Below are 27441 nucleotides of genomic sequence, written 5' to 3'. Positions count from 1 at the left end.
ATTAGCTGGAGTGTGTGAAAACTAACAAGGGAAAATCTCATTCAAAGTGGAGTCAGGAAGCCCTGAAGGAGGAGCTCTCATGCATGCACAGGCACATACCACCCCTATGCAGCTTACTTTACATCTCTGGGCAGGAAGACGCTTATGTAACTTTCCTAGCATGAGGACGGAAGATTTTCTCCTTACCCACCAACAATGCAGCCAATAAGAAACTGTCACCACCGTGAAATCTTGGTTTCCTCCAATGGACTTTCCTTCAAAGCAGCCCCCTCCCAACTTCCCCTGTTTCTCTATAAAGTAATGTTTCTTGCCTTTGTTCTCCAGACTTGCCTATGTTTTGCCATAGCTCCATGCCTCAAATGCGATTCCTCTGCCATTCCCAAGTAAAACTCATTTTTCTGTTAAACTAACTGGCCATTTTATTCTCAAGGTTGCCAAGTATTAGGAATTGAAGTATTTTGGTTAGCTTATTTTGCAAATCAGAACAAAAATGTTTTAACATTGGGTTTCTATTTCATCAAGATTTTACTGCATTTATTTGAAATGAGAACTGTCAAAAAGCATGGGCGCCTTCACATTGGCTGGTCATCTTGTCTTCAGAGAATACATAAAGAACATAGAAACAGAAATGACACGAGAATCAATCTGATGCGTAACAATCATGAGTCTTATGGTTTTAAAGGCAATTATCCTTAAAGTATTCCCTGCTACCCATAATGGGAATTTCCCCTACTTTAAGGAATTTATTTGTGAATACAAAATACGCTTAGATTTTCAGATTGGCTGGCATGATTATCCTCCTGGGTAACCGTGATACCAAGGTATCAATTCATCCTCCTCTACTCTCCTCCCTCCCTTCCTCACCTGCTATACGCGTACCATGTGGCCAGCACTGGAGCTGCTCTAATGCGAGTAAACACACGTGCTCCTCCAGGCGCGGAGGGCTGACCGAAGAAGTAATGAACGATGACCTGCTAAGCGCTTTATAGCCCCATGTGCAAATTGCTATGACACTGACATCTGCCAAATGCCATGAAGTGAATAAAAGAATTGAGCAAAGGTCCCCGTCTTCCAGAACTTACACTATATTTGGAGAAAGGGGAGGGAGGGGACAGTGGTGTTTAATAATGGGCAAATAAAGACATGCTCGCCCAAGAAGTAGAATTCAGGGGACACCGAGCTATAAAAACCAGGCACGATTCATACGAACTCTCTTGAGAGCCCTGATTTTATGATCCTGGGGACAATCTAACAGTTGGGGCTTCAAAGTCCAGCGATCTCACCCACAGGCAGCGTCGAGGTGAAGCGCGCTACCACTCCCCGGGACCGGACCTGAAACCCTGCACTCCTGCTCCCTGAGACCCGGAGCCGCGCCGAGCGAGCTCTCCCGGCCGCCGGAAAAAGGGCCGGAAGAGGCGGGGTTTCTCGGGTGACGTCATCGGGCGCCGCGGGCCGGCGGCGGTTTGGAGTTTGGAGTGAACTGGGAGAGTGGGAAGATGGCGGCCGACGATGCAGCTTTGGAGTCGTTGGTCACGGGTCTGTACGACGTGCAGGCTTTCAAGTTCGGGAACTTCGTGCTGAAGAGCGGGCTCTCTTCTCCCGTGTACATCGATCTCCGGGGCATCGTGTCTCGACCCCGTATTCTGCGTCAGGTACCTGCTCGGGAAAGGAAGGAAGAGCGTTGGGTGGCGGGGATAGGGACCCGCAGGAGAGGTCGGGGACAGGAGTTGGGCCGTGGGCGAGAGCAGGAGAGCCAGGCGGGCGGGTCGGCCAGCTGTCGGCCTGGGGGAGTGGGTTTGCGACGCCCGGAGACCAGGAGCTCTTAGGCTTCTGAGGACCTAGAGGGCAGCCTGCTCTGTGGCTCGCCCTGTGACACGTGCTTTGCTAGGGAGCCGGGAGAGCCAGTTTGGGGCCTTGTCTCGCACAGAAGTAGTTGAAGGAGTTACGCGCATTTAAGCTCGTGAAAATGGGGCGGCGGGGGGGAGGGGAGGAACAGGTGGGTGGGGGCAGAATTTGGTAGCTGTTTCAATACTTGGAAGGGCTCGCGCTCGATCCTGCGCCGTGTGGCCAAAGGGTGGACTTTTCATGGAGGCAGTTTTTTGGCGAATAAAAGGAAAAAACTTTCAACAAGTTAGAGTTTTCTAGCACAGTGCTTCTCAAACTCTGAGTGTATGTGAATCACCTAGAATTTTGTTATAATGCATGATCTGACTGAGTAGATTTGAGGCAAGACCGGAGGTCATGCGTTTCTCACAAGGTGCCAACAGAAGCTGCAGACCACAGTGTAAGTAGAAGAGTCTAAGTGTCGTGTCTAATAGAGTTTCTACTAGCCACGTGAATATTGAGCGTTATGAGTTTTTTAAATAGTCACATGCGACCAGTGGCTACCTCATTGGATAGTGCAGACAGAGAACCTTTCCATTATCACAGAAGTTCTGTCTGGAAGACATATGTAAGTTTTCTCCACCACTAAGGGTTTATGTTCGTTCTTTGTGAACCCCACTCTGTGATGTTATTATGGAAAGGACTGAAGCACTAATTTAAGTGGGTTAGACTGTTCTCACCATCCAGAATCTTGCTATGGTGCATCTCATCAGTGCTGAGAAAGTGAATGACTAGGGATCTTCTTTTGAAAAATTGGTTTATTTTTGAAGAAGTCATCAGTTGACGGATGACTACAAATTATTTTTTGGTACTAGATGTTGGGGTGTGTGTGTACATGTGTGTGATTTTTAGGATTGTAAACACTGAGAGATCTGGCTATAACAGAACTTATGAAAGGAGTTTATACAAACAGCGTTTCTTACTATTTGCACCCCCCCCCCCCCCCCCCAAAAAAGCAAAAGAACTTACACTGAACTCTGAGTTCCTAGTAGTAAGTAATAGTCAACCACAGTAAATGCATAAATTAATTGCCAGGGTCAGGTACCATTCATCTCACTAAGAACAACATTTCCTAAATAATCTGTTCTAAGTAAGCTTCTATCAAAATTTGTAGTTTTAGTTAATTTTATGCTCATAACAATTATAATGATGACACAGGATTTTTAACACTTAGAGACTTATGGTTAGGGGAAATTTTTTTTAAATTTACAATTTAAAATTTCAGTTTACATACATTTTTGTTGTGGAGAAGTATCATAGAACGATCAGTACAGGTTTTTCAAGCACAAATATATATTGCATTAGACTAAAATTCTGTGGAGGCAATGAAAGGAAAATATGAGTTCAAAAAATGTAAATTTTTCTGAGTTCATAATTCAGCATTTTCTTTCTTTCTTTTTTTTAATTTATTTTTTGGCTGCATTGGGTCTTTGTTGCCCAGCGCAGGCTTTCTCTAATTGTGGCGAGGGGGTGGGGGGCCTAACTCGTTTCAGTGCATGGGCTTCTCATTGTGGTGGCTTCTCTTGTTGGGGAGCACAGGCTCTAGGCACACGCGGTCTTCAGTAGTTGTGGCTCCAGGGCTCTAGAGCTCAGGTGAGCTAGTTGTGGCACACCAGTTTAGTTCCTCTGAGGCAGATGGGATCTTCCCGGGATCTTCCCGGGATCTCACCTGTGTCCCCTGCAGTGGAAGGCAGACTCTTAACCACTGTGCCCCCACAGAATTGCCTATTTTTTTTTTTTTTAAAGAAAATGTTGAGTGTCAAATCAGTATGGTGTTTGGATCCCATTGTATTCACTTAAAAGAGTGATGTAGGACTTCCTAGATGGTGCAGTGATTAAGAATCTGCCTGCCAATGCAGGGGACACGGGTTCAAGCCCTGCTCTGGGAAGATTCCACATGCCACACGGCAACTAAGCCCGTGCGCCACAGCTATTGAGCCTGTGCTCTAGAGCCCGTGAGCCACAACTGTTGAGCCCGTGTGCCGTAACTATTGAAGCCCATGTGCCTAGAGCCCGTGCTCCACAACAGCAGAAGCCACTACAATGAGGAGCCTGTGCAACACAATGAAGAGTAGCCCCCACTCTCAGCAACTAGAGAAAGGCTGTGTGCAGCAATGAAGACCCAACACAGCCAATAAATAAATTAAATAAATTAATTAATTTTTAAAAAGTGATGTAACAGTTCTAGGATAATATGTTAATTTTTTCAGTACTATAGAAGTTACATTTTTTGCAGCTTAAAAATATTCATAAATTTTTCAAATCTTTAGACATGAACAGAAAATTTTGAACACCTCTGATCTAGTTAACTAAGTAACTCTTTGCTTTTCTTACTTATTAAAATAAGATGGTATTGGGTATGCATTCTAGCATTAAAATGTGATAATTTATGTGGAAGGGGATATTATCAACTAATACTTCACACATTAGGCTCTGTATTTATGAGAGCTTTAAAAAACACTGGTTTATATTCTTACATTGATTTTTTTTTAAATTGAGGTATAATTAACATATAACATTATATTAGTTTCAGGTGTACCACGTAGCACTCTATTTGTATATAGTGTGTAATGATTGCCACAGTAAGTCTAGTTAATATGTCTGTTCATAATTACAAATTTTTTTTCTTGTGCTTAGAACTTTTAAGATCTCTCAGCAACCTTCAGCTATGCAATACAGTGTTATTAACTATAGTCACCATGCTGTGTATTACATCCCCATGACTTATTTATTTTATAACTGGAAGTTTATACCTTTTGAATCCCTTCACCCATTTTGTCTACCCCCTACTCTCTGACTCTGGCAACCACCAATCTGTTCTTTGTATCTAGAACTTGTCTTTTTGTTTATTTGTTCTTGTAAGATTCCACATATAAATGAGATCATGAACTATTTGTCTTTCTCCATCTGAGTTACTTCACTTAGCATAATGCCCTTAAAGTTCATCTGTGTTGAGCAAATGGCAGCATTTTACAGTTATCATAGCTGAATAATAATAACGTGTGTGTGTGTCTGTCTGTCTGTATACATACCACGTTTCTTTATCCATTTGTTCATTGATGGTTGTTTTACAACTTAGGTTATTTCCATATCTTGGCTATTGTAAATAATGCTGCAGAGAACATGGAGGTACAGATGTCTTTTCAAGATAGTGTTTTCATTTTCTTCAGATAAATATCCAGAAGTGGAATTGCTGTATCATGTGGGAGTTTTGTTTTTAATTTTTTGAGGAACCTCCATACTATTTTCTACAGTGGCTGCAGCAGTGAACATTCCCACCAACAGTGCGTAAGAGTTCCCTTTTCTTTACATCCTCACCAACATTTATTATTTCTTGTTCTTTTGATAATAGCCATTCTGAAAGGTGTGAAGTGATATCTCATTGTGGTTTTAATGTGCATTTCCCTGATGATTAGAGATATTGAGCATCTTTTCATGTGCCTCTTGGCTATTTGTGTCTCTTATTTGGGAAAATGTCTATTCAGATCCTCTGCCCATTTTTTGGTCAGATTTTGTTTTTTTTTGTTGTTGTTATTGAGCTGTGTGAGTTCTATATATATTTTGGATACTAACCCCTTTTCACACATATGATTTGCAAATACCTTCTGCAATTCAGAAGGTTACCTTTTTTTGTTGCTGATGGCTTCCTTTGCTGTGCGAAACTCTTTAGTTTGATTAGTCCCATTTGTTTATTTTTGCTTTTGTTGCCATTGCCTTTGAAGCTAGATGCAAAGAAATATCACCAAGAGTGATGTCAGGGAGCTTACTAACTATGTTTTATTCTAGGATTTTTATGCTTTCCAGTTTTACATTCAAGTCTAATCCATTTTGAATTAATTTTTGTGTATGGTATAATATAGTGGTCCAGTTTCTTTTTTTTTACATGTAGCTGTCCAGTTTTACCAACACTGTTTTATTGAAGAGATTGTCCTTTCCTATTGTATATTCTTGAATCCTTTGTCATGAATTAGTTGAACATATGTGCTTGGTTTTATTTTTAGGGTTTATTCTCTATTCTGTTCCATTGGTATGTTTATTTGTTTTTATGCCAGTACCATTCTGTTTTGATTACTATAGCTTTGTAATATAGTTTGAAATCAGGGCGTGTGACGTCTCCAGCTTTATTTTTCTTTCTCAAGATTGCTTTGGTTATTTGGAATCTTTTGTGGTTTCAAAGAAATTTTAGGATGTTTTGTTCTATTTCTATGGAAAGTGCCATTGGAATTTTGATAGGGCTTGCATTGAATCTTCAGATTGCTTTGGGTAGTATGGACGTTTTTACAACATTAATTCTTTCAATATGTGATTGTGGAATATCTTCATTTATTTGTGTCATCTTCAGTTTTGTTCATCAGTGTCTTATAGTTTTTAGTGTACAGGTGTTTCACCTCCTTGGTTAAATTTATTCTTAGGTATTTCGTTCTTTTTGCCAATTGTATATGACATTGTTTTCTTAATTTCTCTCTCTTATAATTTGTTGTTAGTGTATAAAAATGCAACAGATTTTTGTATATTGATTTTGTACCTTGCAACTTTACTGAGTTTGTTTATTCTAGCAATTTTTTGGTGAAGTTCATGTTGTCCACTTAGTTACTTCTTCCTTTCCAATAAGGGTACCTTTTATTTCTTTTTCCTGCCTAATTGCTCTGGCTAGGACTTGCAATAGTATGTTGAGTAAAAATGATGAGAATGGGTATCTTTGGCATGTTTCTGATCTTAAGGAAATAGCTTTCAGCTTTTCTCCATTGAGTATGGTGATTGGCTGTGGGCCTGTCATAATATGGCCTTTATTATGTTGAGGAACATTCCATCTCTACCTTTTGTTCAGTCTTTATCATAAATGGTTGTTGAATTTTGTCAAATGCTTTTTCCGTACCTATTGAGTTGATCATATGATTTTTATACTTTATTTTGTTAACGTGATGTATCACATTGTGGATGTTGAACCATCATTGCATCCCTGGGATAAATCCCACTTGATCATAGCTTATTGTCTTTTTAATATATTGTTGAATTTGGTTTGCTAATATTTTGTTGAAGATTTGTGCCTGTAAATTCATGTGCAATATTGGCCTGTACTTTTTGTTGTTGTGTCCTTGTCTGGTTTTGGTATCAGTGTAATGCTGGCCTTGTAAAATGAGTTTGGGAACATTCCTCCCTCTTTAAATTTTTTGAAAGAGTTTGAGGAGGATAGGCATTAAATCTTTTTTGAATGTTTGGTACAATTCAGCAATGAAGCCATATGTTTTTTGTTGTTGTTTGTTTATTATTGATTCATTCTCCTTGCTAGTAATCTGTTTATTCAGATTTTATATTCATGATTCACTCTTGGAAGATTGTATGTTTCTAGGAACTTACCCATTTCTTCCAGGTTATTTAATTTGTTGATCTGTAGTTGTTCATGGTTAACTTATGAGCCTTTGTATTTCTTTGGCATCACAAGATATTGAATATGGTTCCCAGTGCTGTACAGTAGGACCTAGTTGTTTATCCATCCTATATATAATAGTTTGCATCTGCTAATCCCAAGCTCACAATCCTTCCCTCCCCCATCCTCCTCCCCCTTGGCAACCACAAGTCTGTTCTCTGTGTCTGTGAGTCTGTTTCTGTTTCATAGATATGTTCATTTGTGTCATATTTTAGATTCCACATATAAGTGATATCATATGGTATTTGCTTTTTATGTCTGGCTTACTTGGCTTTGTATGATAACCTCTAGGTCCGTCCATGTTGCTGCAAATGGCATTATTTCGTTCTTTTTAATGGCTGGGTAATATTCCGTTGTATTTATGTGCCACATCTTCTTTACGCATTCATCTGTTGATGGACATTTAGGTTGCTTCCATGTCTTGGATATTATGAACAGCACGGCAGTGAACATTGAGGTGCATGTATCCTTTCAAACCATGGTTTTCTTTGGTTATATGCCCAGGAGTGGGATTCCTAGATCATATGGTAGCTCTGTGTTTAGTTTTTTAAGGAATGTCCATAATGTTCTCCCTAATGGATGTACCAATTTACATTCCCACCAACAGTGTAGGAGGGTTCCCTCTTTTCCTGTTGTTTGTAGGCTTTTTGATAGTGGCCATTTTGACTGGTGTGAGGTGATGTCTTATAGTTTTGATTTGCATTTCTCTAATTAGCAATGTTGAGCATCTTTTCATGTGCCTCTTGGCCATCTGTATGTCTTCCTTAGAGATATGTCTAGTTAGGTCTTCTGCCCATTTTTTGATTGGGCTGTTTGTTTTTTTGATTTTTGAACTGCATGAGCCGTTGATAAATTTTAGAGATTAATTCCTTGCCAGTTGCATTGTTTATAAATAATTTCTCCCATTCTGTGCATTGTCTTTTCATTTTGTTTATGGTTTACTTTGCTGTGCAAAAGCTTTTGAGTTTAATTAGGTTCCAGTTGTTTATTTTTAATTTTATTTCCATTACTCTGGGAAGTGGATTGAAAAAGATGTTGCTGCAATTTATGTCAGAGTTTTCTGCCCATGTTTTCCTTTTAAGAGTTTTATAGTATCCAGTCTTACATTTAGGTCTTTAATCCATTTTGAGTTTATTTTTGTATGTAGTGTTAAAGAATGTTCTAATGTCATTCTTTTACCTGTAGCTCTCCAGTTTTCCCAACACCATTTATTGAAGAGACTGTCTTTTCTCCATTGTGTAGTCTGGCCTCCTTTGTCATAGATTAATTGACAATAGTTGTGTGGGTTTATCTCTGGGCTTTCTGTCCTGTTCCATTGATCTTTGTTTTTGCTTGTACGCCAGTACCGTACTGTTTTGATAGCTGTAGCTTTGTAGTGTAGTCTAAAGTCAGGGAGTCTGATTCCTCCATCTCTGTTTTACTTTCTTGAGATTGTTTTGGCTATTTGGGTTGTTTTGTGTCTCCATACAAATTTTAAAATGTTTTGTTCTGGTTCTGTGAAAAATGCCATCAGTAGTTTGATAGGGATTGCTTTGAATCTGTAGATTGCCTTGGGTAGTATAGTCATTTTGACAATATTGAGTCTTCCAATCCAAGAACGCGATATATCTTTCCATCTGTGTCATCTCTGACTTCTTTCATCAGTGTCTGATTGTTTTCAGAGTCGAGGTCTTTTGTTTCCTTAGGTAGGTTTATTCCCAGGTATTTTATTCTTTTTGATGAGGTGGTAAATGGGATTGTTTCTTTAATTTCTCTTTCTGACTTTTATTGTTAAGGTATAGAAATGCAAGAGACTTCCGTGTATTAATTTTGTATCCTGCAACTTTACCAAATTCATTGATGAGCTCTAGTAGTTTGCTGGTAGCATCTTTATGATTTTCTACATATAGTATCATGTCATCTACAAATAGTGACAGTTTTACCTCCTCTTTTCCAATTTGGATTCCTGTTGTTTCTTTTTCTTCTCTGATTGCTGTGGCTAGGACTTCCAAAACTGTTGAATAAAAGTGGTGAGAGTGGATATCCTTGTCTTGTTCTTGATCTTAGGGGATGCTTTCAGCTTTTCACCATTGAGTATGACATTGGCTGTAGGTTTGTCATATATGTCCTTTATTATGTTGAGGTAGGTTCTCTCTATGCCCACTTTCTGAAGAGTTTTTATCATAAACGGGTGTTGAATTTTGTCAAAAAGCCTTTTCTGCATCTATTGAGATGATCATATAATTTTTATTCTTCATTTTATTGATGTGGTTTATCACACTGATTGATTTATAGATACTGATACTGAAAAATCATCATCCAATGAGATAAATTCCACTTATTCATGATGTAGGATCCTTTTATTGTTTTGTTGGATTTGGTTTGCTAGTATTTTGTTGAGAGTTTTTCTGTCTGTGTTCATCAGTGATATTGGGGTCTAATATTCTTTTTTTGTGATATCTTTGTCTGATTTTGGTGTCAGGGGGGTGGTGGCCTCATAGAATGAGCTTGGGAGTGTCCCTTCCTCTGCAATTTTTTGAAAGAGTTTCAGAAAGATAGATGTTAACTGTTCACTAAATTTGATAGAATTCTACTGTGAAGCCATCTGGTCATGGACTTTTCTTTGTTGGGAGTTTTTTTTTTAAGAACTTTTATTGAGATACAGTTAACAGACAATAAACAGCATATATTTAGAGTGTACAATTTGGTATCCCAGTCTCCCAATTCATTCCCCCCCCAACCCTCCCCGCTTTCCCCACTTAGTGTCCATGTGTTTGTTCTCTACACCTGTGTCTCTATTTCTGCCTTGCATTTCCTCTTTCATAGTTGTTAGCATTTGCCTTATGTATTGAGGTGCTCCTATATTGGGTGCATATATATTTATAATTGTTATCTCCTCTTCTTGGATGGATCCTTTGATCTTTATGTAATGTCCTTTCTTGTCTCTTGTAACATTTTTTATTTTAAAGTCTATTTTATCTGATATGAGTATTGCTACTCCAGCTTTCTTTTGGTTTTCATTTGCATGGAATATCTTTTTCCATCCCCTCACTTTCCGTCTGTATGTGTGCCTAGGTCTGAAGTGGGTCTCTTGTAGACAGCATATATATGGGTCTTGTTTTTGTATCCATTCAGCCAGTCTGTGTCTTTTGGTTGGGGCATTTAGTCCATTTACATTCAAGGTAATTATCGATATGTATGTTCCTATGACCATTTTCTTAATTGTTTTGTTGTTGTTTTTGTAGGTTCTTTTCTTCTCTTATGTTTCCTGCTTAGAGAAATTCCTTTAACATTTGTTGTAGGGCTGGTTTGGTGGTGCTGAATTCTCTTAGCTGTTGCTTTTCTGTAAAGCTTTTGATTTCTCCCTCAAATCTGAATGAGATCCTTGCTGGGTAGAGTATTCTTGGTTGTAGGTTCTTCCCTTTCATCACTTTAAATATATCATGCCACTCCCTTCTGGCTTGCAGAGTTTCTGCTGAGAAATCAGCTGTTAACCTTATGGGAGTTCCCTTATATGTTATCTGTCGTTTTTCCCTTGTTGCTTTTAATAATATTTCCCTGTCTTTAATTTTTGTCAATTTGACTACTATCTGTCTTGGCATCTTTCTCCTTGGATTTATCCTGCCTGGGACTCTCTGTGCTTCCTGGACTTGGGTAGCTATTTCCTTTCCCATGTTAGGGAAGTTTTCAACTATAATCTCTTCCAGTATTTTCTCAGGTCCTTTCTCTCTCTCATCTCCTTCTGGGACCCCTATAATGCGAATGTTGGTGCGTTTAACATTGTCCCAGAGGTCTCTTAGGCTGTCTTCAGTTCTTTTCATTCTTTTCTCTTTATTCTTTCCTGCATCAGTGATTATCACCATTCTGTCTTCCAGGTCACTTATTTGCCCTTCTGCCTCAGTTAATCTGCTATTGGTTTCTTCTAGTGTATTTTTCATTTCATTTATTGTGTTGCAGATCTCTGTTTGTTTGCTCTTTAATCCTTCTAGGTCTTTGGTAAACTTTTCGATCTTTGCATCCAGTCTTTTTCCAAAGTCCTGGATCATCTTCACTATCATTATTCTGAATTCTTTTTCTGTAAGGGTGCCTATCTCCTCTTCATTTAGTTGTTTTTCTGGGGCTTTATCCTGTCCCTTCATCTGGTACAAAGTCCTCTGCTTTTTCATTTTCTCTCTCTTTCTGTGGCTGTGGTTTTCAGTTCCACAAGACGAAATACTGCTGATACTGCTTGATACTACAGTCTGCCCTCTTGTGGAGGAAGCTATCTAGGAGGCTCCTGTGTGCCTCCTGATGGGAGGGACTGATGGTGGGTAGGGCTGGGTGGGTGGAGCTCAGTAAAGCTTTAATCCGATTTGGTGGGCAGAGCTCCATAAAACTTTAACCTGCTTGTCTGCTAATGGGTGGGGCTGTGTTCACACCTTGTTGGTTGTTTGGCCTGAGGCCACCTAGTGCTGGAGCCCACAGGCTCTTTGGTGGGGCTAATGGCGGACTCTGGGAGGGCTCACACCAATAAGCACTTCCCAAAGCCCCTGCTGCCAGTGCCCCTGCCTCCTCAGTGAGCCACAGCTGCCCCCCCACCTCTGCAGGCAACCCTCCACCACCAGCAGGTAGGTCTGGTTCAGTCTCCTGTGGGGTCACTGCTCCTTCTCCCTGGGTCCTGGTGAGCACATTTTTTTGTGTGCCCTCCAAGAGCGGAGTCTGTTTCCACCAGTCCTGTGGAGGTCCTGCAATCAAATCCCGCTGGCTTTCAGAGTCTGATTCTCTGGGGATTCCTCCTCCCGTTGCTGGACTCCCAGGTTGGGAAGCCTGATGTGGGGCTCAGAACCCTCACTTTAGCGGGTGGACTTCTGCAGTATAACTGTTCTCCAGTTTGTGAGTCACCCACCCAGCATTTATGGGATTTGATTTTAACGCGATTGTGCCCCTCCTACCATCTCATTGTGGCTTCACCTTTGTCTCTGGATGTGGGGTGTCTTTTTTGGTGAGTTCCAGTGTCTTTCTGTTGATGATTGTTCAGCAGTTGTAATTCCAGTGCTCTTGCAAGAGGGAGTGAGCGCACGTCCTCCTACTCCGCCATCTTAATCCTATCTATCCTGTTGGGAGTTTTTAATCACAGTTTCAATTTCAGTACTTGTGATTGGTCTGTTCATATTTTCTGTGTCTTCCTGGCTCAGTCTTGGGAGATTGTACCTTTCTGAGAATTTGTCCATTTCATCTGAGTTGTCTATTTTATTGGCATATAGTTGCTTGTAGTAGTCTCTTATGATCCTTTGTATCTCTGTAGTATCTGTTGTAACTTCTCCTTTTTCATTTCTAATTTTATCGATTTGAGACCTCTCCCTTTCTTTCTTGATGAGTCTGTTGAAATATTTATCAATTTTGTTTATCTTTTCAAAGAAACAGCTTTTAGTTTCATTTTTCTTTTCTATTGCTTTCTTTGTCTCTATTTCATTTATTTCTGCCCTGATCTTTATGATATCTTTCCTTCTACTAACTTTGGGTTTTGTTTGTCCTTCTTTCTCTATTGCTTCAGGTGTAAATTTAGGTCTTTTATTTGAGACTTTTTTTTGTTTCCTGAGGTAAGATTGTTCTACTCTAAATTTCCCTCTTAGAACTGCTTTTGCCTCATCCCATAGATTTGGTATTGTCATGCGTTTGTTTTCATTTGTCTCTAGGTATTTTTTGACTTGCTCTTTGATTTCTTCAGTGATCCATGGGTTGTTTAGTAGCCTGTTGTTTAGCCTCCACATGTTTGTGTTTTTACAGTTTTCTTTCCTTGTAGTTGATTTCTAATCTCATAGCATTGTGATTGGAAAAGATGCTAGGTATGATTTTAGTTTTCTTAAACTTACTGAGGCTTGCATCATGGCCCAGGATGTGATCTATCCTAGAGAATATTCCATATGAACTTGAGAAGAGTGTGTATTCTGCTGCTCTCAGAATGTTCTATAAATATCAGTTAAATCCATCACTTCTAATGTGTCATTTAAGGCCTGTGTTTCCTTATTGATTTTCTGTCTGGATGATCTGGGCACTGATGTAAGTGGGATGTTAAAGTCTCACTTAACTATTGTTGTGTTACTGTTGATTTCTTTTATGTATGATAGTATTTACTTTATATATTGAGGTGCTCTTATTTTGGGTGTATATTTATTTACAACTATTCTATCTTCTTGGATTGATCCCTTGATCATTGTGTAGTGTCCTTCTTTGTCTCTTGTAATAGTCTTTATTTTAAAGTCTATTCTGTCTGATATGAGTATTGCTACTCCACGTTTCTGTTGATTTTCATTTGCATGGAATACCTTTTTTCATCTTCCCACTTTCAGTCTGTATGTGCCCCTAGATTTGAAGTGGATCTGTTGTAGACAGCATATATACGAGTCTTGTTTTTGTGTCTGTTCAACCAGTCTGTGTCTTTTGATTGGAGCATTTAATCCATTTACATTTAAGGTATTTATTTATGTAGTTAGTTTTTTGCCTTTTAATTTTCCCTGCATTGGTTGCCTTTTAATTTTCCCTGCATTAGATCTTTGTTGCTGCACTCAGGCCTTCTCTAGTTGTGGTGGGGGTGGGGGGGTTACTCTTTGTTGCAGTGTGTGGGCGTCTCGTTGCCGTGGCTTCTCTTGTTACAGAGCACAGGCCCTAGGCACATGGGCTTCAGTAGTTGCAGCATGCAGGCTCAGTAGTTGTGGCACACAGACTTAGTAGTTGTGGCTTGCAGGCTGTAGAGCTAAGGCTCAGTAGTTGTGGCACACGGTCTTAGTTGCTCCTTGGCATGTGGGATCTTCCTGGACCAAGGATCGAACTCATGTCTCCTGCATTGGCACATGGATTCTCAACCACTGCTCCACCAGGGAAGTCCCTAAGGTAATTATTGATATGTGTTCATATTGCCATTTTGTTAATTGTTTTGGATTTGTTTTTGTAGGTCTTTTTTCTTCCCTTCCTCTTTTGTTCTCTTCTCTTGTGATTTGATGACTGTCTTTAGTGTTGTGTTTGGATTCCTTTTTCTTTTTTGTGTGTGTATCTATTGTAGATTTTTGTTTTGTCATTGCCATGAGGTTTTTTTATTTTCTTTTTTCAAAAATTAGCTATGTTGGGTCTTTGCTGCTGCGTGCAGGCTTTTTCTAGTTGCAGCAAGTGGGGTTACTCTTTGTTGTGGTGCATGGGCTTCTCATTGCAGTGGCTTCTCTTGTTGCAGAACACAGGCTCTAAGCGCAGGGGCTTCAGTAGTTGTGGCTAACGGGCTCTAGAGTGCAGGCTCAGTAGTTGTGGTGCACAGGCTTAATTGCTCTGCAGCATGTGGAATCTTCACATCCCAGGGATCGAACCTATCTCCCATGCATTTGCAGGTGAATTCTCAACCACTGCGCCACCAGGGAAGTCCCTACCATGAGGTTTTGATATAGCAGTATATCAAAGGTTGTTTTAAGTTGTTGGTCTCTTAATTTTGAGTGTATTTCCAGTATCTTGTGTTTGTACTCTCCTCCTCTCACGACTGTTAGTTTTGATATCATATTTGTGTGTGGATGATTTCCTACCTTTACTGTGTGTTGGCCTTTATTGGTGAGCTTTTCCATTCGTAATTTTCTTATTTCTAGTTGTGGCCTTTTTTTTCTGCCTAGAGAAGTTCCTTTAGCACTTGTTTCAAAGCTAATCTGGTTGTGCTGAACTTTCTTGGCTATTGCTTGTCTGTAAAAATTTTTATTTCTCCATCGAATCTGAATGAGAGCCTTGATGGGTAGAGTATTCTTGGTTGTAGGTTCTTCCTTTTCATCACTTTAAATATATTGTGCCACTCTCTTTTGGTCTGCAGAGTTTCTCTTGAGAAATCAGGTGATAACCTTATGGGGATTCCTTTCTATGTTATTTTTTGCTTTTCTGTTGTTGCTTTTAATATTTTTTCTTTATCTTTTAATTTTTGTCAATTTTATTACAGTGTGTATTGTCATGTTCCTCCTTGGGTTTATCCTGCCTGGGACTTTCTGTGCATCCTGGACTTGGGTGACTGTTTCCTTTCCCATGTTATGTAAGTTTTCAGCTATTATCTCTTTAAATACGTTCTCAGGACCTTTCTCTCTTCTCCTTCTGGGATCCGTATAATGAAATGTTGGTGTGTTTAATGTTGTCCCAGAGGTCTCTTGGACTGTCCTTATTTCTTTTCATTCTTTTTTGTTTATTCTGTTCCACAGCAGTGATTTCCACGATTGTGTATTCCAGCTCACTTATCTGTCCTTCTGCCTCCATTATCCCATTACTGATTGCTTCTAGTGTGTTTTTCATTTGTTATTTTATCATTCATCTCTTTTTGTTTGTTCTTTAGTTCTTCCAGGTCTTCGTTAAGCATTTCTTGTATCTTCTCAATCTGTGCTTCCATTCTTTTTCTGAGATCTTGGGTCATCTTTACTATCACTCCTCTGAATTCTTTTGGGGGTAGGTTGCCTATCTCCACTTCACTTAAGTTGTTCTTCTGGGGTTTTATCTTGTTCCTTCATCTGGGACATATTCCTCTACCATCTCATTTTGTCTAACTTTTTGTGATTGCAGTTTCCATTCTGCAGGCTGCAGGGTTATAGTTCTTGCTTCTGCTGTCTGCCCCCTCGTGGATGAGACTGTCTAAGAGGCTTGTGCAGGCTTCCTGGCAGGAGAGACTGGTTCCTGCCCACTGGTGGGTGGAGCTGGGACTTATACCTCTTGTGGGCAGGCCATGTCAAGGGGTGTGTTTAGCAGGCAGCTTTGTGCTCAGGAAGACTTTCTGATGGGTGTGGCTGTGTTCCTGCCCTGTTGGTTGTTTGGTCTGAAGTGTGCCAGCATTGGAGCCTACCAGCTATTGAGTGAGGCCAGGTCTTCATAAGAAAATGGCAACCTCCAGGAGGGCTCATAGCAGTGAGTACTCCCTAGAACTACTGCCATCAGTGTCTTTATCCCCACAGTGAGCCACAGCCACCCCCCACCTCTGTAGGAGATTCTGTAATACCATCAGGTAAGTCTGGCCCAGCCTCTTATGAGGTCACTGCTTTATCCCCTGGGTCCTGGTCACATGAGACCTTTTGTGTGCCCTCCAAGAGCGGAGTTTCTGTTTCCCCCATCCTGTGGAGTTCCTGTGATCAAACCCTGCCAAATTTTCTGAGGGCCGCTCCTCCCATTGCCAGACCTCCTGGCTGGGGAGCCTTATGTGGGGCTCAGAACTTTCACTCATATGGGAGAACATCTGTGATATAATTATTTTCCAGTTAGTGGGTCACCTATCCAGCAGGTACAAGTTTTGATTTTATTGTGATTGTTTCCCTCCTATTGTCTCGTTGTGGTTCCTTCTTTGTCTTTGGGTGTAGGATATCTCTTTTGGTAGGTTCCAACGTGTTTCTTTTTTGTTTTTGTTTTTTGTCGTTGGTTATTCAGCAGTTAGTTGTGATTTTGGTGCTTTTCCAAGGAGAGGTGAACTGAAATCCTTCTCTGCTGTCTTGTCTCCACACGCCGCCGCCCCACCCCACCCCCAGTCATTATTTCTTCACTTCTTTTTACTCTTCTGGGACTCCTATAATTCCTAACGTGATGTTATTCTCCTCAATATTATTCCCTAGGTCCACTAGGCTATTTTTGCTTTTTAAAATTCTGATGTTTTGTTCTGTTTATTGCTGCTCCGTTTGGGTGAGTTCCATTGCTCTGTCGTCCAGATTATCGATCTTTTCTTCTCCTTCATCTAGTCTGCTGTTGAACCCCTCTAGTGTATTTTTCATATCAGTTATTGTATTCTTCATCTCTTTGACTTCTCTTTGGTACGTTTTTATATTTTTTGTCTCTTTGTTGAAGTTCTATGTTCATCCATTCTTTTTACTATTTTGGCGAGCATCTTTATGACCATTACTTTGAGTTCTTTATCAGGTAAGTTAGTTATCTCTGTTTCATTAAGGTTTTTTCTTGGGGTTTTATCTTTTTTTTCCTTTGGGACATATACCTCTGTCTCCTCATTTTCCTTGACTCTGTTTCTATGTTAGGTGATACAGTTATCTTTTCCAGTCTTGAAGGGGTGAGTGACCCTGTGTAGGAAATGAACCTTACCATTTAACTTTGCCCTAGTTTTTGGCTGTTTCTCAAACTCTGTCTTTAATTGTTTCATACCTGTGCGGCCCAGAAATGCAGGCCTCCCCACCCCTCTGGCAACCAGAGCACACACTCAAGTGGTATCCCCTGTTTGGGCTACATGTGCCCAGTGGGTTTGGTGTGTGTCACTGGTGTGGCTGCAGGATCAGTGAGGGGGTAGGGGGACAGGCTGCAGCAGAAGCTTGGGGAAGTGGTGCATTCACCTGCCACCTGTGGTGGGGCTGGGGCATTCGTTCAGGGAGGGGCAGGCAGTAGTAAGTTAGAAAGAGAGTGTAAAAATGGTGCCTGCCAGTGGCTCCATACCTGGAGAGACCCCCAACAGAGCTCCTCTGGCAGACACTTTAAGATTAGCAAATGAATGTACTTCACAGATGATCTAGGCTCTTTGCAAACCTCTGCTTTTGAATGCTGGATCCCAGGGTGAGTGAGTCTACACACAAGCCATTTAAGAGCAAATCTTTATTCCCTACATCCATATGGTTTTCCTGGATGTAAGCCCCATTGGTTTTCAAAGCCAAGTGTTTTGAGTGCTCATCTCTCTGGTGCAGGTCCCAAGGGTTAGGGTGACTGATGTGTAGCATCAGGGAGAAGTTCCACATTTGTGAGATCCCTCCTGGTTATGGGTCACTGAAGGTGGGGATGAAGTTTTTGGTGAGACTGTGTCTCTAATTCTCCTACCTATCTCCATGTGCCCTTTTATCCTTTCTTGTGGAGTCGCTCTTCAGCTAGTTCTCAGGTTCTTTTCAGAGGGAATTGTTCTTAGTGTAGTTGTAGATTTGTTGTGTCCATGGTAGGAGGTGAGTTCAAGATGTTACTCCACCATCTTGAACCACCTTCCCACTTCTTTAATTGTTGGTTTTGTTGTCTTTTCTTTTGGTGTCAAATCTAAAAAATCGTTACTAAGACCAGTATCAAGGAACTTACCACCTGTTTTCTTCTAAGAGTTTTATGGTTTCAGGTCTTACATTCAAGTCATTAATCCATTTTGAGTTAATTTTTGTGTATGGTGTAAGATAGTAGTCAAGTGTTCCCAAAACCATTTTGTTGAAGAGACTGTCCTTCTTTTTGTATATTCTTGGTTACTTAGATGTAAGTTAATTGAACATATATGTGTAGTTTTCTTTCTGGGCTCTCTATTCTGTTCTGTTGACCTTTGTGTCTGTTTTTATGCCAGTACCATAGTGTTTTAATTACAATTACTTTGTAATATACGAGGGTGAGTCAGAAATTATCCTCACTCTGGCTGTAGAATTTATTTTAATTAACTTTTAGAAAAGACAAATACATCATTTTTTGACATAATCTCCTTGCTTTTCACTGCACTTTTTCTGTCAACAAGCTTTCCTATTCCCTCATTAAAAAATGTTTTAGGCTGAGCTGCGAGCCATGAATGCATCACTGTCTTCACTTCTTCATCAGAAGTGAATCCTCGTTCTCATAGGGCTGCTTTCAGGGGACCAAACAGGTGAAAGTCCGATGGAGCAAGATCAGGACTATAGGGAGGATGCTTTAACACCTCAGAACAAAGTTTTTGCAGAATATTGACAGTGTGGGCAGAAGTCTGTGGACGTGCATTGTCATGCAAGATCACAACGCCCTTGGATAGCAGTCCTCTGCATTTATTCCGAAGTTTAGGCTTCAACTCTTCAATAAGCATCTCACTGTAATGAGCACTGTTGATTGTTGAACCTTTTTCCTGATAATGTTCCAATACTGGCCCTTGAGAATCCCAGAAAATTGTAAGCATCAGTTTTCCAGCTGATGGTCGACTTTCAGACTTTTTCTTGGTCGGCAGTTGACGATGTTTCCATTGCATACTCTTCCGTTTACTCTCAGGCTCATAGTGATGAATCCATGTCTTGTTACCAGTAATGATTCTCTTTAAGAAACTTTCACCTTCCTTAGAGTATCAGTCCTAATTTTGTTTGCAGATATCCAAATGCCTCCATTTATGCTCTTCTTTGAGTTGTTTTGGTACGCATCTTGCACAAACTTTTCAAAACCTCAGTCTGCTGTGGATTACTTCGTTTTGAGGTGTTAAAGCCTCCTCCCTACGAGAACAAAGATTCACTTCTGATGAAGTGAAGACAGTGATGCATTTGTGGCTCTCAGCTCAGCCTAAAACATTTTTTAATGAGGGAATAGGAAAGCTTGTTGACAGATAGACAAAGTGTAGTGAAAAGCAAGAAGATTATGTCAAAAGTGATTTATTTGTCTTTTCTAAAAGTAATTTAAAATAAATTCTGTAGCCAGGGTGAGGATAATTTTTGACTCACCCTTATAGTTTGAAATCAGGGAGTTCCAGCTTTGTTCTTCCTCAAGATTGTTTTGGCTATCTAGGGTCTTTTGTGGTTCCATACAAATTTTAGGATTGTTTGTTCCATTTCTGTGAAAAATGCCATTGTAATTCTTTAGAAATTGCATTGAATCTGTACATTGCTGCATTGGGAGGCAGATTCTTAACCACTGTGCCACCAGGGAAGTCCCAGTATGGACATTTTAACACTTTAATTCTTCTGATCCATGAGCACAGAATAGTCTTCCATTTACTTATGTCATCTTCTTTGTTTTTTTTTTAATCAGTGTCTCATGTTTTTACTGTACAGGTCTTTCATTTATTCGTAGGTGTTACTCATTTATTTATTTATTTTTTCATTTGGCTGTGTTGGGTCTTTGTTGCTGTGTGCGGGCTTTCTTTTAGTTGCGGTGAGTGGGGGCCACTCTTTGTTGTGGTGCACGGGCTCCTTGTTGCCATGGCCTCTCTTGTTGTGGAGCATGGGCTCAGGGCACGTGGGCTTCAGTAGTTGCAGCACATGGGCTCAGTAGTTGTTGCTCGGGCTCTAAAGCACAGGCTTGATAGTTGTGGCGCATGGGCTTAGTTGCTCTGTGGCATGTGGGATCTTCCTGGACCAGGGATTGAAGCTGTGTCCCCTGCATAGGCAGGCGAACTCTCAACCACTGCGCCACCTAGGAAGCCCCTCGTTTTTTTTTGATCTGCACTGTACAGCATGTGGGATCCTAGTTCCCTGACCATGGATCAAACTAGGATCCCTGCAGTGGAGGCTCGGAGTCTTAACCACTGGACTGCCAGGGAAGTCCCTGTTTTATTCTTCTTAATGTGATCATTTTCTTAGTTTCTCTTGTGAAACTGCTTAATTGAAGACATCTGTTGGGAAAATAAAACGAGCAGGTGATAGGTTTAGACATGCAAAACACAATTAATTACTAAGGAAAACTGTGAAGCCTAGGGGTCATCCTTAGTCTTCAGGGTCAACATCATAGCCTTTCCTAACACAGTCCATGTTACCCTTAGAGCAGCCCTGAGTCTCGCTGAGTAGGTTAATTCTTATGTTTTTATATTTGTAAACTGGGTTTTGTGGAGAGGATAATTTAACAAAAAGGCATTTCTGTTTTTCTGATCAGGTTTGAGATGCCTTTGCTGGGTTATTACTGTCTTTATGTTGTTACATGATTTATACACCACTTAAAGTAGTAATAATAATAGATTATTTATGTGTTTGTTTTTTCACAGGTTGCAGAAATTTTGTTCCAAACTGCCAAAAATACAGGAATCAATTTTGATACTGTGTGTGGAGTACCTTATACAGCTTTACCACTGGCTACAGTTATCTGTTCAACCAACCAAATTCCAATGCTTATTAGAAGGAAAGAAACAAAGGATTATGGTAAAGTAAAAGTATAAGCATTAAATTGATATGTAACCTGATACTTTTAGAATTTGTTCTTCTAGGCACTGATGTTCATAGTCACCTTGAATATTCTTCATAGGTCCTTTAAATTGTTATGGCCGGTGGAATTTGTTAACTGTTGTTCTAAATCACCTCCCTTTCCTTTAGAATCTAAGGGCGAAATGCTTTGTATTAATTAGGCAATGTAAAAAAGTGCATTTTTTGTGCAACAAATTTATGAAACCCAACATTTTTACCAGCACTTCCCTCATCAGCAGAATGTTCTAAGAGCACGTACTTTCCCAGTGTATTTATATTTAAACTGCATGAATAAAATTACTCTCTTAAAACAATGTAAGGGAATTTCCTGGCAATCCAGTGGTTAGGACTCTGCACTTCCACCACAGGGGGCCCAGGTTCAATCCCTAATTGGGGAAGTAAGATCCCACAAGCTGTGCAGCATAGCAAAAAAAAAAAAGAGGTAATGTAAATGCCACATGAAATTGTAAATAGAGATTTTTTTTTTTATGAGTTCATGGCAGTAGGTTCTCAGATGGGTGTTTTAAACATGTGGGCTGCTTTAAAACTAAATCAATCTAAAAGTAGTGGTAACTAATTTCATATTTGATGAGCTTAAGAATTAATGATTTTTTTGGTGTTGTTTTATGTTGGTGTTATACTGCTTTTGTTACTTTTTTTTTGAAAAGAGTCCTTTTTACAGATGTGTTCTAAAAGTTTTATGATGAAGTCATATGATGTCTGGGATTTGTTTCTAAAAATTATGGGGGGAGGTGCAATTGGAATTATAACTGAAACAAGATTGCCCATGAGTTGTTACATAGCAGTGAGGTGCTATATTTGTGGAGGTTTGTTATACTGCTTTGCCTAGTTTTGTTTGAAATTCTGCATTATAAAAAAAATTAGAAAAATATTTTTGCTATTTAGTGGCACAGTGTTTATATGAATCTCTACCACAAAGAAAGTATTGTTTCTATGGAGTCAACATAATTTTTTTCTTTTCTAGGTACTAAGCGTCTTGTAGAAGGGGCTATTAATCCAGGAGAAACCTGTTTGATCATTGAAGATGTTGTCACCAGCGGATCTAGTGTTTTGGAAACTGTTGAGGTTCTTCAGAAGGAGGGTTTGAAGGTCACTGATGCCATAGTGCTGCTGGACAGAGAGCAAGGAGGCAAGGACAAGTTGCAGGCGCATGGAATTCGTCTCCACTCAGTGTGTACATTGTCCAAAATGCTGGAGATTCTTGAGCAGCAGAAAAAAATTGATGCTGAGATGGTTGAAAGAGTGAAGAGATTTATTCAGGAGAATGTTTTTGTGGCAGCTAATCATCATGGTTCTCTCCCTTCTGTAAAGAAAGGACCCAAAGAACTAAGCTTTGGTGCACGTGCAGAGCTGCCTGGGATCCACCCAGTTGCATCGAAGCTTCTCAGGCTTATGCAAAAGAAGGAAACCAATCTGTGTCTGTCTGCTGATATTTCAGAGTCGAGAGAGCTGTTGCAGCTAGCAGATGCTTTAGGACCCAGAATCTGCATGCTCAAGACTCATGTAGATATTTTGAATGATTTTACTCTGGATGTAGTGAAGGAGTTAACCACTCTAGCAAAACGCCATGAGTTTCTAATATTTGAAGACCGGAAATTTGCAGATATAGGAAACACAGTAAAAAAGCAGTATGAAGGTAAGTGTTATTCAGTAACCAACAAGAATAACAAATCCAGCTTAAACTGGCTGAAGAACAAAAGGAAATGTATTGGCTCACATGACGAAATTCAGTTGTAGAGCAGCCTGTCAAGCATGGTTGGATCCAGGAACTTAAGTATGTCTTTTGGGGTTACTTTCTCTCCAAGTCTCAGCTCTGCTTTCTTCTCTGTTAGCTTCTTTCTCAGGTAGGCACACTCCTCATGCCTGCCTCAAACCAGTCACTCAGCCCTGGGGTATAGAATGTCTTTATTAGCTCACCTGGATAATATACCCTGCTTCTGGTGATGTGAGGCTATTTTTTTTTAATTAATTTTTATTGGGGTATAGTTGCTTTACAGTGATGTATTAGCTTCTGCTGTACAGCAAAGTGAATCAGCTATACGTATACATATAGCCCCCCTGCCTTTTTTTTTTATTTCTTCCTCATTTAGGTCACCACAGAGCATTGATTAGAGTTTCCTGAGCTATACAGTAGGTTCTCATTAGTTATCTATTTTATATACATAGTATTAACAGTATATATGTGTCAATCCCAATCTCCCAATTCCTTCCACCACCACCACCCACACCCCCCCTGGCTTGGTGTCCATACGTCTGTTCTCTACATCTTTGTCTCTCTGCTTTGTAAATAAGGTCATCTGTAACATTTTTCTAGATTCCACATATAGGTGTTAATATATAATATTTGTTTCTTTCTGACTTACCTCACTCTGTATGATAGTCTGTAGGTCCATCAGTGTCTCTACAAATGACCCAATTTTGTTCCTTTTTATGGTTGAGTAATATTCCATTGTATATATGTACCACATCTTTATCCATTCCTCTGTTGATGGCCATTTAGGTTGCTTCCATGTCCTGGCTATTGTATAATAGTGTTGAAGTGAACATTGGGTGCATGTGTCTTTTTGAATTATGGTTTTCTCTGGGTATGTGCCCAGCATTGGGACTGTTGAGTCATATGATAGTTCTGTTTTTAGTTTTTTAAGGAACATCCATAATGTTCTCCATAGTGGCTGTATCAATTTACATTCCCACCAACAGTGCAAGAGAGTTCCCTTTTCTCTACACCCTCTCCAGCATTTATTGTTTGTAGATTATTTATTTATTTATTTACTTATTGGCTGTGTTGGGTCTTTGTTGCTGCACACAGGCTTTCTCTAGTTGAGGTAAGCAGGGGCTACTCTTCATTGCAGTGTGCAGACTCCTCATTTTGGTGGCTTCTCTTGTTGTGGAGCATGGGCTCTAGGTGTGTGGGCTTCAATAGTTGCAGCACATAGGCTCAATAGTTGCGGCTCTTGGGCTCTAGAGGGCAGGATCAATAGTTGTGGCACATGGGCTTAGTTGCTCCGTGGCATGTGGGATCTTCCTGCAGCACGGATTGAGCCCACGTCCCCTGCATTGGCAGGTGGATTCTTAACCACTGTGCCACCTAGGAAGTCCTTGTATATTTTTTAAATGATGGCCATTCTGACGTGTGTTAAGTGATACCTCATTGTAGTACTGATCTACATTTCTCTAATAATTAGTGATGTTGAACATCTTTTCATGTTTGTTTGTCACCTGTATGTCTTCTTTGGAGAAATGTCTATTTAGGTCTTCCGCCCAGTTTTTAATTGGGGTTTGTTTTTTAGTTTTCTTAGATTTTTTGTTTTTGTTTTTTTTTTTGTTTTTATTGAGCTGCATGAGCTGTTTGTATGTTTTGGAGATTATTCTTTTGTCAGTTGGCAAATATTTTCTCCCATTCTGAGGGTTGTCTTTTCGTCTTGTTTATGGTTTTCTTTGCTGTGCAAAAGCTTAATTAAGTTTAAATAAGTCCCAATTGTTTATTTATTTTTTTTTTTAATTTCATTACTTTAGGAGGTGGGTCAAAAAAGATCTTGCTGAGATTTATGTCAAAGAGTGTTATGCCTGTGTTTTCCTCTAAGAGTTTTATAGTATCTGGCCTTACATTCAGGTCTTTAATCCATTTTGAGTTTATTTTTGTGTATGGCATTAGGTAGTGTTCTAATTTCATTCTTTTACACGTAGCTGTCCAGTTTTCCCAGCACCACTTATTGAAGAGGCTGTCTTTTCTCCATTGTAGTCTTGCCTCCTTTGTCATAGATTAATTGACCATAGGTGTGTGGGTTTATCTCTGGACTTTCTATCCTGTTCCATTGGTCTATATTTCTGTTTTTTGCCAGTACCATCCTGTCTGGATTACTTTAGCTTTGTAGTATAGTGTGAAGTCAGGGAGCCTGATTCTTCCAGCTCCGTTTCTTTTCCTCAAGATTTCTTTGGCTATTCAGGGTCTTTTGTGTTTCCACACAAATTGTAAAATTTTCTATTCTAGTTCTGTGGAAAATGCCATTGGTAATTTGTTAGGGATTGCACTGAATCTGTAAATTGCTTTGGGTAGTGTAGTCATTTTCACAATATTGATTTTTCTAGTCCAAGATCATGGTATATCTCTCCATCTATTTGTGTCGTCTTTGATTTCTTTCAGCATTATCTTATAGTTTTCTGCATACAGGTCTTTTGCCTCCCTAGGTAGGTTTATTCCTAGGTATTTTATTCTTTTTTTTTTTTTGCCATGGTAAATGGGATTGTTTCCTTAATTTCTCTTTCTGCTCTTTTGTTGTTAGTGTATAGGAATGCAGGAGCTTTCTGTGTATTAATTTTGTATCCTGCTACTTTATTAAATTCATTGATGAGCTTTAGTAGTTTTCTGGTAGCATCTTTAGGATTTTCTGTGTATAGTAAGTAGCATGTCATCTGCAAACAGTGACAATTGTACTTCTTTTCCAATTTGGATTCCTTTTCTTTCTTTTTCTCCTCTAATTGCTGTGGCTAGGTCTTCCAAGACTATGTTGAAGAATAGCGGCAAGAATGAACACCTTTGTCTTGTTCATGGTCTTAGAGGAAGTGTTTTCAGTTTTTCACCATTGAGAATTATGTTTGCTGTGGGTTTGTCATATATAGCCTTTATTATGTTGAGGTAAGTTCCCTCTGTGCCTACTTTCTGAAGAGTTTTTAATCATAAATGGGTGTTGAATTTTGTTGAAAGCTTTTTCTATGTCTATTGGGATGATCATGTGGTTTTGATTCTTCAGTTTCTTAGTATGGTGTATCAGAATTCTTGCATCCCTGGGATAAACCCCAATTGATCATGGTATATGATCCTTTTAACATGTTGTTGGATTCAGTTTGTTAGTATTTTGTTGAGGATTTTTGTGTCTATGTTCATCAGTGATATTGGCCTGTAATTTTCTTTTTTTGTAATATCTTTGTCTGCTTTTAGTATCAGGGTAATGAGTGGCCTTGTAGAATGAGTTTGGGAGTGTTCCTCCCTCTGCAGATTTTTGGAAGAGTTTAAGAAGGGTAGGTGTTAGCTCTTCTCTGAATGTTTGCTAGAATCTGCCTATGAAGCCACCTGGTTGTGGACTTTTGTTTGTTGGAAGATTTTTAATCACAGTTTCAAGTTCATTACTTGTGATTGGTCTGTTGCTGTTTTCTGTTTCTTCCTGGTGCAGTCTTGGAAGGTTGTGCTTTTCTAACAATTTGTCCATATAGTCTAGGTTGTCCATTTTATTGGCATCTAGTTGCTTGTAGTAGTTTCTTATGATCCTTTGTATTTCTGTGGTGTCAGTTATAACTTTTCCCTTTTCGTTTCTTATTTTATTGATTTGAGTCTTCTCCCTTTTTTTCTTGACAAGTCTGGCTAAAGGTTTATCAATTTTGTTTATCTTCTCAAAGAACCAGCTTTTAGCTTTATTGATCTTTGCTGTTGTTTTCTTTGTTTCTATTTCATTTATTTCTTTTCTGATCTTTACTATTTCTTTCCTCCTACTAACTTGGGGAGTTTTTTTGTTGTTCTTCTAGTTGCTTTAGGTGTGAGGTTAGGTTGTTTATTTCACGTTTTTCTTGTTTCTTGAGGTGAGATTGTATTGCTGTAAACTTCCCCCTTAGAACTGCTTTTGCTGCATCCCATAGCTTTTGGGTCATTTTCGTTGTCATTTGTTTCTAGGTATTTTTTTAATCTCCTTTGAGTTCCTGAATCTCTTGGTTATTTAGTAGCATTGTTTAGCCTCCAGGTGTTTGTGCTTTTTAGTTTTTTTCCTGTAATTGACTTTTTTTTTCTTAAGCTCTATTGGAATATAATTGCTTTACACTCTTGTACCAGTTTTTGAGGTATACCAAAGTGAATCAGCTGTATTTCTACATATATCCCCACATCCCCTCCCTCCTGCGACTCCCTCCCACCCTCCCTGTCCTGGCCCTCTAAGGCATCACCCATCATCGAGTTGATCTCCCTTTGTTACACAGCAACTTCCCACTAGCTATTGTACATTTGGTAGTGTATCTATGTCTATGCTACTCTCTCACTTCATCCCAGCTTCCACTTCACCCCCCACCCCAGCCCTGTGTCCTCCAGTCCATTCTCTACATCTGCATCTCCACTCTTGCCCTGTCACTGGGTTCATCAGTACCATTTCTTCAGATTCCATATATATGAGTTAGCAAACGGTATTTGTTTTTCTCTTTCTGGCTTACTTCACTCTGTATGACAGACTCTAGGTCTATCCACCTCATGACATATAGTTCCATTTCATTCCTTTTTATGGCTGAGTAATATTCCATTGTATATATGTGCCACAC

At 39.6% G+C, this 27441-nt stretch overlaps 1 protein-coding gene across 3 annotated transcripts in view; it reads left to right on the top strand.

Annotated features, from left to right (window-relative positions):
• Nucleotides 1-1434: 1434 nt before the first annotated feature.
• UMPS (uridine monophosphate synthetase) overlaps nucleotides 1435-27441 on the top strand; it is a 47260-nt gene continuing 21253 nt past the window's right edge. The window contains exons 1-4 of one of the 3 annotated variants that reach the window (XM_057696743.1): nucleotides 1514-1652; nucleotides 5055-5168; nucleotides 20928-21081; nucleotides 22109-22780. In XM_057696743.1, the coding sequence (XP_057552726.1) occupies nucleotides 21048-21081; nucleotides 22109-22780 (706 nt within the window). In that variant the 5' untranslated portion in view covers nucleotides 1514-1652; nucleotides 5055-5168; nucleotides 20928-21047. Of the gene's footprint in view, nucleotides 1653-5054; nucleotides 5173-20927; nucleotides 21082-22108; nucleotides 22781-27441 lie in introns of all 3 variants that reach the window. The other 2 variants (XM_057696744.1, XM_057696742.1) reach the window with 2 other exon arrangements.

Source organism: Hippopotamus amphibius, chromosome 10 (assembly GCF_030028045.1).
Source record: "Hippopotamus amphibius kiboko isolate mHipAmp2 chromosome 10, mHipAmp2.hap2, whole genome shotgun sequence".
In the NCBI taxonomy this organism is placed as follows: Eukaryota; Metazoa; Chordata; class Mammalia; order Artiodactyla; family Hippopotamidae; genus Hippopotamus; species Hippopotamus amphibius.
The sequence above is the reverse complement of the archived record's forward strand: the minus strand, read 5'-3'. Positions and strand labels throughout refer to the sequence as shown.